At 46.7% G+C, this 16216-nt stretch overlaps 1 protein-coding gene across 2 annotated transcripts in view; it reads right to left on the bottom strand.

The window, feature by feature from the left end:
- IFNLR1 (interferon lambda receptor 1) overlaps window positions 1–16216 on the bottom strand; it is a 99345-nt gene that overhangs the window by 23703 nt on the left and 59426 nt on the right. For both annotated transcript variants that reach the window (XM_044286134.1, XM_044286135.1), the window contains one exon: window positions 3725–3878. In XM_044286134.1, coding sequence (XP_044142069.1) covers window positions 3725–3878 — 154 coding nt within the window. The remainder of the gene's footprint in view (window positions 1–3724; window positions 3879–16216) is intronic.

A 16216-nucleotide genomic window follows, 5' to 3' on the forward strand; every position in this document is an offset into this window, starting at 1 on the left:
AGAAATGAATGGGTCAGGATTCAGTGCGGGTGCAATTCGTTTTCCGTGCGGGTAGCGTTCACCTCACGCATCGCACCCGCACGGAAAACTCGCCCGTGTGAAAGGGGCCTTAGAATTTTTTCTAAATTATTAATGCAGACGGATCCGTTCTGAACGGAGCCTCCGTCTGCATTAATATGATCGGATCCGTTCAGAACGGATCCGATCGAACGCTAGTGTGAAAGTAGCCTTACAATGCAAATTTGATTTAGAAATTATTTGTTACTAATCTCATTCAAATCAGCGGCATTTCCATCAATGCTGCAGCGGAACCAGACATCGACTGTGTCAGATTACTGTGCCACCAGATGCCACTACTTCTGTCCTGCTCTTCCTCTGGACATGCAGCTCTTCTCCTTTGTGCCACAAGCAGTGTTGGGTGCCAGGGCAACTAGTGCTCTCAAATGACATTCGGACTGTAGACTACACTCATCAACTGAAGATTAAGGTACATCCTTGCATGTTTATTGTTCCAGCTTATTATATAGACTTTCTTTCTGACTTTAATCATGACTCTTGCCTCGACCTTGGCCTGGTTCTAGTATCTTTTTTTCAGTCTTGTCACCTGGTTCCTTCTGGTATAGACTCCTGTTTCCTGATTTTGGTTCCATCTCATCTTCTTCCTTGTTGCATTTCCATCGATGACTATTGTTGGCTACACTCCTTTGGTACAATGCATCTATCACCAAACAGTCAGGTGAGAAGAATGGTGAGATTCCTTATACTCTACACCTCAGTCTAGCCAGCGCTAAAGTGGTTGAGCTTAGAGATCCACCTCTCTTGTGATAAACATAAAACTTGATTACAGAAGCACATGACAAACAGGATTTTTTTTTTTTTGATGAAGTGGTTAGTTTCTTATATTTTTCTACATTTCTTACTGATAGGCACATAGTAAATGTATATCTGTTTTGAACATTTATTCAACAGCTTTGTGCATTGCTGCATCTGATCTATTATCCCTCTGGAGGACGCAGCATGTCCATACATTACATTGTCAGCCAAATAGTGTCTATATGAACTTTGACATTTTTTGTTTCCCCTGCAGGAGAACTAAAGGCTATCCTACAGCTGTCGTTTCAGATTACAGTTAATGCTGAAGGTGCCATCAATGGCATTGTCCAAAGCAGAGAGCCATTTAAGGTTTATGGCCCAGATTTACTAATTGTAAAGATAGTGAGAGAGAGAGAGAGAGAGAGAGAGATTACATCTCCTGCTTTGCACCCATACAACACTTATAACACTAAGGGTACCCCAACTACCATCATACAGGAGCCCTGAGGGAAGAAAGGGTTCATCCCCTGCCACTGCTTTACATGTATCTTTACATAATGGGGCTTTACATGTATCTATGCCCCTTATCACAAGGTTTATGAACTGACAAATATGACAATTGGCTGCTCACCAGATATAAAAGTATACAAGTATGAACTAAATACCTTTTTCTTGCAAAAATATATTTGTATTAGATATACGAATTTTAAGCATCTCTGAAACCATTTTCCATTCTTTACATCTCTGTAATGGTATTGTAGGGAATGACCCATTTACTAATTGTGCTTAGGGCTGAGCGATATGGCCTAAAATCTATATCTTAATATAATTTAAAGCATGTGGGATCTAACCATATATCGCAATATATTATTTTCTTCTGTATGTATACAAATTACATGGCTATCATCATCCATGTCCCCCAGCCAACACCATCAGCCCCATGCGATTGCCACCATCATGTGCCCCAGCCAGCGCCATCAGCCACATGCCATATCATCCATGTCCCCCAGCCAGCGCCATCAGCCCCATGCCATTGCCACCATCATCATGTCCCACAGTCAGCGCCATCATCCCCATGCTATTGCCACCATCATCATGCCCCCCAGCCAGCACCATCAGCCCCATGCCATTGCCAGTTTGCCAACGTCATCATGTCCCCCAGCCAGCATCATCAGCCCCATGCCATTGCCAGTTTGCCACCATCATCATGTCCCCCAGCCAGCGGCATCAGCCCCATGCCATATGCATCCACCCCCCCCCCCCCCCTTTGCTGCAGGGTGCGCTGCTGGCTGATGTAGTCCGCAGGAGACGGACCACGTCTTTTTCCAAGCATGCACTGGGAGGGACCTGACGTCACACATAGCGCCAGCCAGCGTGCTGAAGATGTGTGCATGCAAGGCCCTGGCCAGTGCAGACCACAGAGTGGTGAGTGAGAAGCTTCTTCAATTCACTACCGCTCCCTGGTCATCTATCGCAATAGGGCGATATAGCTAAAATCTATATCGTTGCCCGAATTTATGGAGATAATGTCGTTTATATCGCCCACCCCTAATTGTGCTTCCACAGACAGGCTTTGTCAAGCCATTGTGGTTACCAAAATCTTTAGAACCATGACTTCATCCTTTAAAGCAAACCTGTCACCATGAAAATGCACTGCAATTTGCAGTCAGCATATTGCAGGAGGAGTTGAGCAGATTGATATACAAGTTTGTATAGGGAAGGCTGACAATCACTGATAAGTCCACCTCCTTGACTCCAAAACCCAGAATGAGCAGGAATTTAAATGAAAACTGTTTTACTCACACATTTGGAGGACCTTCTTACCTTCTACTGCCTAGAAAATAGTCCCTCATGTATAGCCTCTGAGATACATATGGTATGTAATGCCTCCACAATTTCCTCCTCCACTGTCTAGATCAGAGTTTCTCAAATCCGTTCCTCGGGACCACCTACCAGTCATGTTTTCACGATTTCCTTGGTATTGAGCAGGTGATATAATTAGTGTCCATGCATCAGGACTTACCACAGGTATTTATTCTGTGGGATATTCTCAAATGCTGACCGGTAGGTGGGTCCCGAGGACCAGAGTTGATAAACCCTACTATTGATAGAGATATCACTATATATTTCTATGAATTTAGAAGTAGAGATGAATGAGGTGTCTGAGGTGCCTTCACTATAAGAGCACTATGTTGGTATTGAGAGAATGAAGAGAACAGGGAACCTACTGACCATGGTAGTCCATCACTAAATGCAGAGGATACTACCTTCCCTGTGGAGCATTACAAGAAAATGGCTTCCTAGTCCCAAGCTTGCCAGCTTATATACTGCCTGCCCCCTGTCTCTCTGCAGTCACCACCCCCACGCCCATACTTCTTATGCCGTTTACTTCCCATTATGTCTAGCCTCGAGTCCCTGCCCCTCTCCAACTTAGCGACACTGCTGTACAGGCTGTCTCCCCACTCCTCTTCAATCTAGCGCCACTATGTTGGGGGGAATTGGAGAGGAGCCTGTACAGCAGCATCACTAGGAAGTTTGAGAGATGGGGAATATTGCTGAGTCAGGAGACGGGAGGTCACTCTGAGTCATTGTGACTCCTAGTGGCCTCCCCACCCCCTGACTTTGTGTCCTCCTGCCACTCTCTAACTGAGCGACATTGCCATACAGGCCTCCTCCCCACTCTGCTCCAATATGACAACATTTATTTGGAGAGATGTGGGAGGAGGCCTGTACAGCAGAATCACTACATGGATTAAGTTGGAGAGGGGATCAATGATCAGGGGTTTCTGTTCAACCCTATGCCCTTAATCTATCATATGATCTGTCATTTGTATGGGTGTCAATTTCTGAAACATATTATTGTATACAGTGCAGATCAAAAGAGTAGTATTCAGTTGTAGTATAGCAGTACCTGTATGTATCATTGGTGTCACTGTCATAGGTGAAATTGGTGTACTGTACTTCATAGGTTACAGAAGAAGGATTTTCAGGAGCTGGAAGCCATGTGAGAAAGAGACTGTAGTTCCTGGACTCTATTTTGACATTTGTAGGTTCATGGAGTTGTCCTAAAGCCACAAAAATACATACGTTATAGTAAAAATTAACTACATGCAGTTAACATTTAACAGTTTTTAATAACCTTTTAAAATATGAATATTTTCCTAAAATCTACAACAATTACTATTTATTTGACTCAAGCAAAGCAAATAAGACATGAGCTCCTGAATAGTGTTGAGCGAACCCGAACTGTAAAGTTCGGGTCCATACCGAACTTTATGATTTTTGGTACCTGAACTTTGCCAGGTTCGAAGTTCGGGCATTTAATAAAGCTTGTTGAAAGGCTGCAGGGCAGCCAATGAACAAGCTTAGAAGCCATCACAGCCATAATGGCATGGCTGTGATTGGCCGGTGCATCATGTGACCCAGCCTCTATATAAGCTGGATCACTTGTAGCACCGGCCATCAGCTCTCAGTAGTGAAGGGACACAAAGCAGGCAGCTGAAGTGAGGGAGTGTTAGTGCTTTTTTTTTTTTTTTTTTTTTGTGGGATGGTGTATCTTTGCACCCCTGACACAGAAAGATAATCATCAATGTGGCTGTTAATTCTGTGGGTGACCTACAGCTATTTTATTTTTTATTTTTTTCGTGGGTGCAATGCAACATTGTACTTTGTACCCCTGACACATAAATATAATAGTTAATCCGTCTGTTAGGTGCACGTCATATACCCATTTATTGCGTGAAGTACACCTGCACTGCATACGTGACAGGGAAAATAATATAGTTAATCTGACTGTTAGTTCAGTGGGTGACCTCAAAGAATAATGAGAGCATCAAATAAGGGATGTGGCCCTGGTGCTGCTGGGGTTGGTGGAGCTCCTGGTGCAGAGAGAGGATGTGGTCAATCTGTGCCAGCTACACTCCCAAATGAAACACCTTCCTCAGGTGCACGTAGGCGACAGAACGTTCAGCGTTATTTTGTAGGCCCTAATACCGGTGTACTAATGGTGAGGCCAGAACAAGTAGAGTAGAGGTAGTAGATTGGGGGGCTGACAGTGCCTCCAGTTCCTTCACATTGTCTCCCACCCGGTCCCCTGCTGAAAGCGCAGAATTGGAACCTGCAGCCCATGGGCATCTGTCTTTCACCTCACCCCCTTGCAAATCAGCCAAGCAGTATGAGCCCCAAGTCATGCAGCAGTCTCTCATGCTTTTTGAGGACTTTGCTGACAGGGTTTCCGTGGGCCACCCACCTAGCCCTGCTCCAGAAAAGAAAGAGATGGGCACTGATGCCCAACCACTTATGTTTCAGGATGTGGGCAGCACATCTCTGATGATGACGAAACACAGGTGCCAACTGCTGCTGCTTTCTGCAGTGTGCAGACCGGCAAGGAGGGCAGGGGTGAAGAGTGGGTGGAAGATGATGTGGAGGATGAGGAGGTCCTAGACCCCACATGGAATCAAGGTCATGTGAGTGACGTGTGCAGTTGAGAGGAAGAGGTGGCGGTCACACAGCACCAGCCGCACAGCAAAAGAGGGAGCAGCGTGCAAAAGCAGAGTCGCGGTCCCCTAGCCAGTACGCCTGCTACTGCCCACCGCACCCAGGGACTGAGCACACCAAAGCCAGCTCCAAGGAGTTCCCTGGCGTGGTAAGGTGCGTGGACCAGTAAGCACAGGCAGGGACGTTATACCTCCCTAACTGCACACTGGGTAAATGCAGTGGCGGCTGGGCCTAAGGCTGATAGCAGTTTGGGGCATGTCCTTCCACCACCGAGGATTGCAGGATGTTTCTCTTTGCCTCATTCTCCTACTCTGCTTCCTCCTCTGCCACCTCCTCAATCTAGTCAGCGTTACACCTTCACCACCAACTTGGGCACAGCCAGGGGGAAACAACAGCAGGCTGTTTTGAAACTCATCTGTTTGGAGAAAAACCCCACACCGCGCAGGGGCTGTGGACAGGCTTGGAACAACAGACCGATGAGAGGTTGGTGCCACAGAGCCTCAAGCCCAGCCTGGTGGTGTGCAATAATGGGCAAAATCTCGTAGCAGCTTTGGGCCTAGCTGGTTTGATGCACTTCCCTTGCCTGGCGCATGTGCTGAATTTGGTGGTGCAGATGTTCCTGAAAAATTATCCCGATACACGCTTTTGGCGTCCTCACCCTGCTGCTGCTTGCCTGTCTGCGCTGCAGCATAACTTCGGCCTTCCCGCTCACCGCCTCATATGCGACGTGCCCACAAAGTGGAACTCCATATTGCACATGCCGGAGAGACTGTGCGAGCAGCAGCAGGTGATAGTGGAGTTTCAGCTGCAGCACGCACGGGTGAGTCGCTCTGCAGAACAGCACCACTTCACCACCAGCGAGTGGGCCTCCATGCGGGACGTGTGTGCCGTGTTGCGCTGTTTCGAGTACTCCACCAACATGTCCAGTGCCGATGACGCAGTCCTCAGCGTTACTATCCCACTTCTATGTCTCCTTGAAAAAAACGCTTTGGGCGATGATGGAAGAGGATGTGGCACAGGAGGAATAGGGATCATTTTCACGGTTATCAGGCCAGTCATTCACAAGTGGTTCTGAGGGTGGGTTCCTGCACCAACAGAGGCCATGTACACAATTGTCCAGCCAGGGCAGAGTTCTGGAGGATGTAGAGGAGGAGGATGATGAGGAGGAGGAACCGTGTTCACAGCAGGGTGGCACCCAAAGCAGCTCATGGGCATTACTGGAGCATAGCTGGGGGGATATGCAACACCCCAGAGCCGCTACCCCGCTACTATCTCCTAAGAGCCTTTATACTGTCATCTGATATAATTTACATTATGTCCTCCACAAATGTGCATATAAATCTGTTAAAAGTAATGGTTCATGTAATTAGCCTGGTTACCAGTATGTGGCAGCAACTCATTGGCAGGTACAAGCTACAGTTTAGTGTATCTGAGCTGGAATGGTCTTTTCCAGCTTAGCGCTACCTCTGTGGAGAAGTGGGCTGGACCTACATTCTGCAGTATTGGTGGAGAAGGAAATTAAAGGGAATGTGCCAGCCACCCCTGCCAGGGGAAGCCTGTGTGATAGTGTCCAGGAGAACCCCTTCTTGGGGAAGACAGCAAGGACATAGTCTCGGTTGAGGCATGTCCAGTTATATACCCAGTCTGAGCACCTTCAGCTCTGCTGGATGAAGAGAGCAGAAAATGCAGACCAACCAACTCCAGAGTTCCAGGATTAAAGCATCCCCTGAGAATTCATCTGTGAGATAAGTCCAGAGTCCTAGGAGAAGCCTATTCCTCCTCAGCTAGTCTGTCCCCACACAGTAGAAGGTACCAGATAAGTGCAGAAGCTAATCCAGCCACAGTTACAGAGCTATCAAGCAGACGTTTATTCTGCAAGCTCCACATTTAAAGCAGAAGTACTCATTCCTGCCAAACATTGCCAAAACCTGCTGGGACCAAGAGACCAAAGTTGTATACTGTTTGGATGCAAGTTATTTCAAGTAAAGCAACGTTTGAACTTCATCTAAAGGTCTGGACATTATTTATTCTGCAAAGTTCCTCTATTATTCCTACTATCACTACACTCAAATTTATTGTAAGGGAGACAGGAGTCCAGCTATACCCAAGTAGGAGACACCGCGACACAACTACCACAAAACTATAGAGAAGTTATAGGCCATTACACCACTCTGGCATTCCTAACTTGGGACATGCGTTATAACACCTTGGAAGGGCCCTTGGAAAGTACCCTGCGCACGCTGCAATTGGCGTCATGACAAATACAGAATATTATACACCAATACCTGGCCACTGCAGATACAGAGGACACAGATGATACACCTCCCACAGAGGACAGCCTGTCATTGCCTCTGGGCAGCCTGGCATACATGAGCGACTACATGCTGCAGCCTTTACGCCTTGGAGGTGCTGGCCTGCCCTGCAGCCAGTGTATTATCTGAACGTGTGTTTGGCGCTTCAGGGGGCGTCATCACAGACAAGCACAGCCGTCTGTCCACAGCCAATGTGGACAAGCTCACGTTCATTAAAATGAACCAGGCATGGATCACACAGGACTTGTCTGTACCTTGTGCTGAATAGACAAGTATATCAGCCGCACCCAGCCATTGTTATACACGAGCACACTTTGTCTTTGTTTTCTTTTTTATATTTATGTTTTGGGATCTTCCCAAATTTTATTTTAAAAAAAATACAAAAATAGTGTTGGCTACCTCCTCCACCACCGCTTTCACCGCCACCTCAACATCCTACTCCACTTTGACCTCCGCCTCCTAGTTCAAGATCATTACTTTTTTACTTAAAATTCATTGCTATTTTAATTCATTAACCTATCCACATTTTTTCTCAGGGCAATTGACCTGCTCTTACCCCTATTTTTCTTCCTTTTGCAGCCCTCTAGCCCTTTCTATGACTTTTTTAGAGCCATTTTAGTGCCCCAAAGTTTGGGTTGCCAATGACTTCAATGGGGTTCTGCTATAGCTTCGTAGTCGCGAATATTCTAGATTTTTTTTTTCATCAGCACCCATGATCCCTCCCTGCTTCTTGCTTGTGGACCAATGAGAAGGCTGCAATATCTTTGACTTTAGGAGTAGTGTTGATCTCAAATTTTTGTATCGCAAATTTTTATCTGAATTTTCCGATTGCAGATTTTTGCAATCAAGAAAATGACTGGAGATTACGAATTCTCGAATATATGACGAATATTCGAATATTGCCCCTGTCGCTCATCAGTGAATTAGGAACCAACATAGGCGTCTCTGTTAGGGTTTCCATCACACTTCTTGGCACAAATAGCTCAGCATGCAGTGCCTACTGTCAAATCAAAGAAAACCCTCATAGAACCTTAGTGGACCCTACTATAAGTCATGATTAAATCCATTGTGTGATATATAGGACTTCACAGTTTTTTAGTTCACCACTAGTTTTGGCGTCCAAATCTCCACCAGGAAACCTAACCGTGTGACCGTACTCTTAAGTTTTAAGAAAGTCACAGCTGTGAAAGACCAATCATAAAATAAGGTCAAACATGACATTTTTATTACAAAGTTGATTTCTTTAGCAATGTATATTAGGAGTATTTTGCAAAGTGCTCTAAACGCATTAATCCATATGCCCCATTAAAAAAAAAATTGGTGCAATTTTCCCAATATTCAACAATTTTGCAAACTAAATTTATGTATCCTTCAACACTATTGTTAAACCTCTCCCGTAACGTTTTAATGGGGTTCTCTAGGATTTTCATATTGATGACCTATCCTCAGTCCGACCCCGGTACCTCCACTAATCAGCTGTTTAGGAAGCCATGGTGCTCATCAGAACTCCAGTCAGTGCTGCGGCCTCTTCACGGCTTACTAAACATAGCGTCATTCTTTGGATGATGGCTGTACTTGCTGTTGCATCCCAGCCCCATTTAGTTGACCCATGTGACCGATGAATGTGAATTCACATGGCCTAGACGGAGGGCCACAGCTGATCACTGGGAATGTGGGAAATTGTACCCCGATTGATGTGATCCTGAGGACAGGCCATCTATTGCAAAATCCATTAAATTTTCACCTGTATATACTGACAAAAATGGTACTAGACTACTTGTGAAATGGTAGATCCATTCAAGTCTTAAGAAATATACACATGTTAGATAAGTATTATAATTAGACAAGAAGGAAATGGCACTAACCTTAGTTTGTTAGCATTATTAGGCATCACTATTTTTACAGAGCAATTTAATGTCCATTATACTAGGGGTGGCCTTTTGAGTGCCCACGAAAACACTCTACTATAATTAGTTTCTTATTGTTCTACTTTTCTAATAATTACTGATGCGCGGACATTACTGTGATGACAATCTCTTTTGCAAAGACTGTGTTCGTAGTATTTAGTTAATGGTCACCATGACAATAGACCACATAATGTTACCGTAGGCACACATGCCGATATGGGTGCTCCTAAGGTCATCATACCATTCGAAACCAACATGTAATTGTGCACGTGTTTTGTGTTGTAATGTCTATTCACTGTTGCTAGGGTGTGGCACTTCAGTATAACTCACTGTACAATACAACTATGTGGGTGATGATAATAAAGAAGAAATAATATAACTTGTGTGTTTCTCAAACTATTTTTTCACATCAAGGACCCTTTTGGACCCAGAAGATTGATTATTATTCAATTCAGTAGCCAAAGGCTAGATAGTTCCCGTTTGTGGTCAATATTAAAACATAACATTTATTTCATTTTTAAAAAAATGTCAAAAGGAAAGAGGATCAATATTGACTGGGAAACCTCACTAGATCCTTGTTACTCTCCAATTGGAGTACTATATTTACTCATGTGGGGATAACCATAGGGATATTGCTGCATATCCCCTTGGTTACAATGTGAATGCTACCTAGTTCGGATTCATTGCCGGGGCAACCGTTTCTCCCCCTATGTTATCCATCAGTGTTAGGGGATCGGTAGAGTATTCCAGGATTTCTCACATTTCTAGCTAGATACCCCTTTGCTTGTGGAGTTCCCAGCGGAATACCCCTTTGCTTTATTTCCTTTGTAGAACTGTTAGCTGGTTACCACGATCCTATCCTAGAGTTGTTACTCTCCTCGCTGCCCTTCCCCCATGAGTATGTTTCCCTGTCGCCTAAGTCTGGATGCTGTATTCCTGCAGTGCACACAGCTGCTACCACGTCAGAGCACAGCCATATGTTTAAAAACGAAATTGCAGCTCCCCCGACATGTTTTGCCACAACTGCCACAACTGTGGCGTCCTCAGGGGAAATGGAGCTACTGACAGTGGCGAAACATGTCGGGGGAGCTGCAATTTAGATTTTAATCATATGGCTGTGCTCTGATGTGGTAGCAGCTGTGTGCACTTGCCACGGCAGTGAATCCGAACTAGGTAGCATTCACATTGTAACCAAGGGGATATGCAGCAATATCCCTATGGTTATCCCCACATGAGTAAATATAGTACTCCAATTGGAGAGTGACAAGGATCTAGTGAGTCAGAGTCCAGCCCTATATAATTTTAAAATGTAAAAATAAATTTATCACCAGTCCGCAAAAATGCTGTGCTGTAGGTCCGTGAAGTGTTGTGGGGTCAATCACGCTTTAGATCTATATAATTTTAAATATTGATCCGCTTTCCTTTTGACTAGAGTTGAGCGAACACCTGGATGTTCGGGTTCGAGAAGTTCGGCCGAACATCCCGGAAATGTTCGGGTTCGGGATCCGAACCCGATCCGAACTTCGTCCCGAACCCGAACCCCATTGAAGTCAATGGGGACCCGAACTTTTCGGCACTAAAAAGGCTGTAAAACAGCCCAGGAAAGAGCTAGAGGGCTGCAAAAGGCAGCAACATGTAGGTAAATCCCCTGCAAACAAATGTGGATAGGGAAATGAATTAAAATAAAAATTAAATAAATAAAAATTAACCAAAATCAATTGGAGAGAGGTTCCATAGCAGAGAATCTGGCTTCCCGTCACCCACCACTGGAACAGTCCATTCTCAGATATTTAGGCCCCGGCACCCAGGCAGAGGAGAGAGGTCCCGTAACAGAGAATCTGTCTTCATGTCAGCAGAGAATCAGTCTGCATGTCATAGCAGAGAATCAGGCTTCACGTCAGCCACCAGTGCAACAGTCCATTGTCATATATTTAGGCCCAGCACCCAGGCAGAGGAGAGAGGTCCCGTAACAGAGGATCTGTCTTCATGTCAGCAGAGAATTAGTCTGCATGTCATAGCAGAGAATCAGGCTTCACGTCAGCCACCACTGCAACAGTCCATTGGCATATATTTAGGCCCAGCACACACACAGGCAGAGGAGAGAGGTCCCGTAACAGAGAATCTGGCTTCATGTCAGCAGAGAATCAGTCTGCATGTCATAGCAGAGAATGAGGCTTCACGTCAGCCACCACTGCAACAGTCCATTGGCATATATTTAGGCCCAGCACCCAGGCAGAGGAGGGAGGTCCCGTAACAGAGAATCTGTCTTCATGTCAGCAGAGAATTAGTCTGCATGTCATAGCAGAGAATGAGGCTTCACGTCAGCCACCACTGCAACAGTCCATTGGCATATATTTAGGCCCAGCACCCAGGCAGAGGAGGGAGGTCCCGTAACAGAGAATCTGTCTTCATGTCAGCAGAGAATTAGTCTGCATGTCATAGCAGAGAATGAGGCTTCACGTCAGCCACCACTGCAACAGTCCATTGGCATATATTTAGGCCCAGCACCCAGGCAGAGGAGGGAGGTCCCGTAACAGAGAATCTGTCTTCATGTCAGCAGAGAATTAGTCTGCATGTCATAGCAGAGAATGAGGCTTCACGTCAGCCACCACTGCAACAGTCCATTGGCATATATTTAGGCCCAGCACCCAGGCAGAGGAGGGAGGTCCCGTAACAGAGAATCTGTCTTCATGTCAGCAGAGAATTAGTCTGCATGTCATAGCAGAGAATGAGGCTTCACGTCAGCCACCACTGCAACAGTCCATTGGCATATATTTAGGCCCAGCACACACACAGGCAGAGGAGAGAGGTCCCGTAACAGAGAATCTGGCTTCATGTCAGCAGAGAATCAGTCTGCATGTCATAGCAGAGAATGAGGCTTCACGTCAGCCACCACTGCAACAGTCCATTGGCATATATTTAGGCCCAGCACCCAGGCAGAGGAGGGAGGTCCCGTAACAGAGAATCTGTCTTCATGTCAGCAGAGAATTAGTCTGCATGTCATAGCAGAGAATGAGGCTTCACGTCAGCCACCACTGCAACAGTCCATTGGCATATATTTAGGCCCAGCACCCAGGCAGAGGAGGGAGGTCCCGTAACAGAGAATCTGTCTTCATGTCAGCAGAGAATTAGTCTGCATGTCATAGCAGAGAATGAGGCTTCACGTCAGCCACCACTGCAACAGTCCATTGGCATATATTTAGGCCCAGCACACACACAGGCAGAGGAGAGAGGTCCCGTAACAGAGAATCTGTCTTCATGTCAGCAGAGAATCAGTCTGCATGTCATAGCAGAGAATCAGGCTTCACGTCAGCCACCAGTGCAACAGTCCATTGTCATATATTTAGGCCCAGCACCCAGGCAGAGGAGAGAGGTCCCGTAACAGAGGATCTGTCTTCATGTCAGCAGAGAATTAGTCTGCATGTCATAGCAGAGAATCAGGCTTCACGTCAGCCACCACTGCAACAGTCCATTGGCATATATTTAGGCCCAGCACACACACAGGCAGAGGAGAGAGGTCCCGTAACAGAGAATCTGGCTTCATGTCAGCAGAGAATCAGTCTGCATGTCATAGCAGAGAATGAGGCTTCACGTCAGCCACCACTGCAACAGTCCATTGGCATATATTTAGGCCCAGCACCCAGGCAGAGGAGGGAGGTCCCGTAACAGAGAATCTGTCTTCATGTCAGCAGAGAATTAGTCTGCATGTCATAGCAGAGAATGAGGCTTCACGTCAGCCACCACTGCAACAGTCCATTGGCATATATTTAGGCCCAGCACCCAGGCAGAGGAGGGAGGTCCCGTAACAGAGAATCTGTCTTCATGTCAGCAGAGAATTAGTCTGCATGTCATAGCAGAGAATGAGGCTTCACGTCAGCCACCACTGCAACAGTCCATTGGCATATATTTAGGCCCAGCACCCAGGCAGAGGAGGGAGGTCCCGTAACAGAGAATCTGTCTTCATGTCAGCAGAGAATTAGTCTGCATGTCATAGCAGAGAATGAGGCTTCACGTCAGCCACCACTGCAACAGTCCATTGGCATATATTTAGGCCCAGCACCCAGGCAGAGGAGGGAGGTCCCGTAACAGAGAATCTGTCTTCATGTCAGCAGAGAATTAGTCTGCATGTCATAGCAGAGAATGAGGCTTCACGTCAGCCACCACTGCAACAGTCCATTGGCATATATTTAGGCCCAGCACACACACAGGCAGAGGAGAGAGGTCCCGTAACAGAGAATCTGGCTTCATGTCAGCAGAGAATCAGTCTGCATGTCATAGCAGAGAATGAGGCTTCACGTCAGCCACCACTGCAACAGTCCATTGGCATATATTTAGGCCCAGCACCCAGGCAGAGGAGGGAGGTCCCGTAACAGAGAATCTGTCTTCATGTCAGCAGAGAATTAGTCTGCATGTCATAGCAGAGAATGAGGCTTCACGTCAGCCACCACTGCAACAGTCCATTGGCATATATTTAGGCCCAGCACCCAGGCAGAGGAGGGAGGTCCCGTAACAGAGAATCTGTCTTCATGTCAGCAGAGAATTAGTCTGCATGTCATAGCAGAGAATGAGGCTTCACGTCAGCCACCACTGCAACAGTCCATTGGCATATATTTAGGCCCAGCACACACACAGGCAGAGGAGAGAGGTCCCGTAACAGAGAATCTGGCTTCATGTCAGCAGAGAATCAGTCTGCATGTCATAGCAGAGAATGAGGCTTCACGTCAGCCACCACTGCAACAGTCCATTGGCATATATTTAGGCCCAGCACACACACAGGCAGAGGAGAGAGGTCCCGTAACAGAGGATCTGGCTTCATGTCAGCAGAGAATCAGTCTGCATGTCATAGCAGAGAATCAGGCTTCACGTCAGCCACCACTGCAACAGTCCATTGTCATAAATTTAGGCCCAGCACCCAGGCAGAGGAGAGAGGTCCCGTAACAGAGAATCTGGCTTCATGTCAGCAGAGAATCAGTCTTCATATCATAGCAGAGAATCAGGCTTCACGTCACCCACCACTGTAAGAGTCAATTTTCATAAATTTAGGCCCAGAACCCAGGCAGAGGAGAAAGGTCCCGTAACAGACAATCTGGCTTCATGTCAGCAGAGAATCAGTCTTCATATCATAGCAGAGAATCAGGCTTCACGTCACCCACCACTGCAACAGTCCATTGGCATATATTTAGGCCTAGCACACAGGCAGAGCAGAGAGGTCCCGTAACAGACAATCTGGCTTCATGACAGCAGAGAATCAGTCTGCATGTCATAGCAGAGAATCAGGCTTCACGTCAGCCACCACTGCAACAGTCCATTGTCATAAATTTAGGCCCAGCACCCAGGCAGAGGAGAGAGCTCCCGTAACAGAGGATCTGGCTTCATGTCAGCAGAGAATCAGTCTGCATGTCATAGCAGAGAATGAGGCTTCACGTCAGCCACCACTGCAACAGTCCATTGTCATAAATTTAGGCCCAGCACCCAGGCAGAGGAGAGAGGTCCCGTAAAAGAGGATCTGGCTTCATGTCAGCAGAGAATCAGTCTGCATGTCATAGCAGAGAATGAGGCTTCACGTCAGCCACCACTGCAACAGTCCATTGTCATAAATTTAGGCCCAGCACCCAGGCAGAGGAGAGAGGTCCCGTAACAGAGGATCTGGCTTCATGTCAGCAGAGAATCAGTCTGCATGTCATAGCAGAGAATGAGGCTTCACGTCAGCCACCACTGCAACAGTCCATTGGCATAAATTTAGGCCCAGCACCCAGGCAGAGGAGAGAGGTCCCGTAACAGACAATCTGGCTTCATGTCAGCAGAGAATTAGTCTGCATGTCATAGCAGAGAATGAGGCTTCACGTCAGCCACCACTGCAACAGTCCATTGGCATATATTTAGGCCTAGCACACAGGCAGAGGAGAGAGGTCCCGTAACAGACAATCTGGCTTCATGTCAGCAGAGAATCAGTCTGCATGTCATAGCAGAGAATGAGGCTTCACGTCACCCACCACTGCAACAGTCCATTGGCATATATTTAGGCCTAGCACACAGGCAGAGCAGAGAGGTCCCGTAACAGACAATCTGGCTTCATGACAGCAGAGAATCAGTCTGCATGTCATAGCAGAGAATGAGGCTTCACGTCACCCACCACTGCAACAGTCCATTGGCATATATTTAGGCCTAGCACACAGGCAGAGCAGAGAGGTCCCGTAACAGACAATCTGGCTTCATGTCAGCAGAGAATCAGTCTGCATGTCATAGCAGAGAATCAGGCTTCACGTCAGCCACCACTGCAACAGTCCATTGGCATATATTTAGGCCTAGCACACAGGCAGAGGAGAGAGGTCCCGTAACAGACAATCTGGCTTCATGTCAGCAGAGAATCAGTCTGCATGTCATAGCAGAGAATGAGGCTTCACGTCACCCACCACTGCAACAGTCCATTGTCATAAATTTAGGCCTAGCACACAGGCAGAGCAGAGAGGTCCCGTAACAGACAATCTGGCTTCATGACAGCAGAGAATCAGTCTGCATGTCATAGCAGAGAATGAGGCTTCACGTCAGCCACCACTGCAACAGTCCATTGGCATATATTTAGGCCTAGCACCCAGGCAGAGGAGAGAGGTCCCGTAACAGACAATCTGGCTTCATGTCAGCAGAGAATTAGTCTGCATGTCATAGCAGAGAATGAGGCTTCACGTC

Source organism: Bufo gargarizans, chromosome 3 (assembly GCF_014858855.1).
Source record: "Bufo gargarizans isolate SCDJY-AF-19 chromosome 3, ASM1485885v1, whole genome shotgun sequence".
NCBI lineage: Eukaryota > Metazoa > Chordata > Amphibia > Anura > Bufonidae > Bufo > Bufo gargarizans.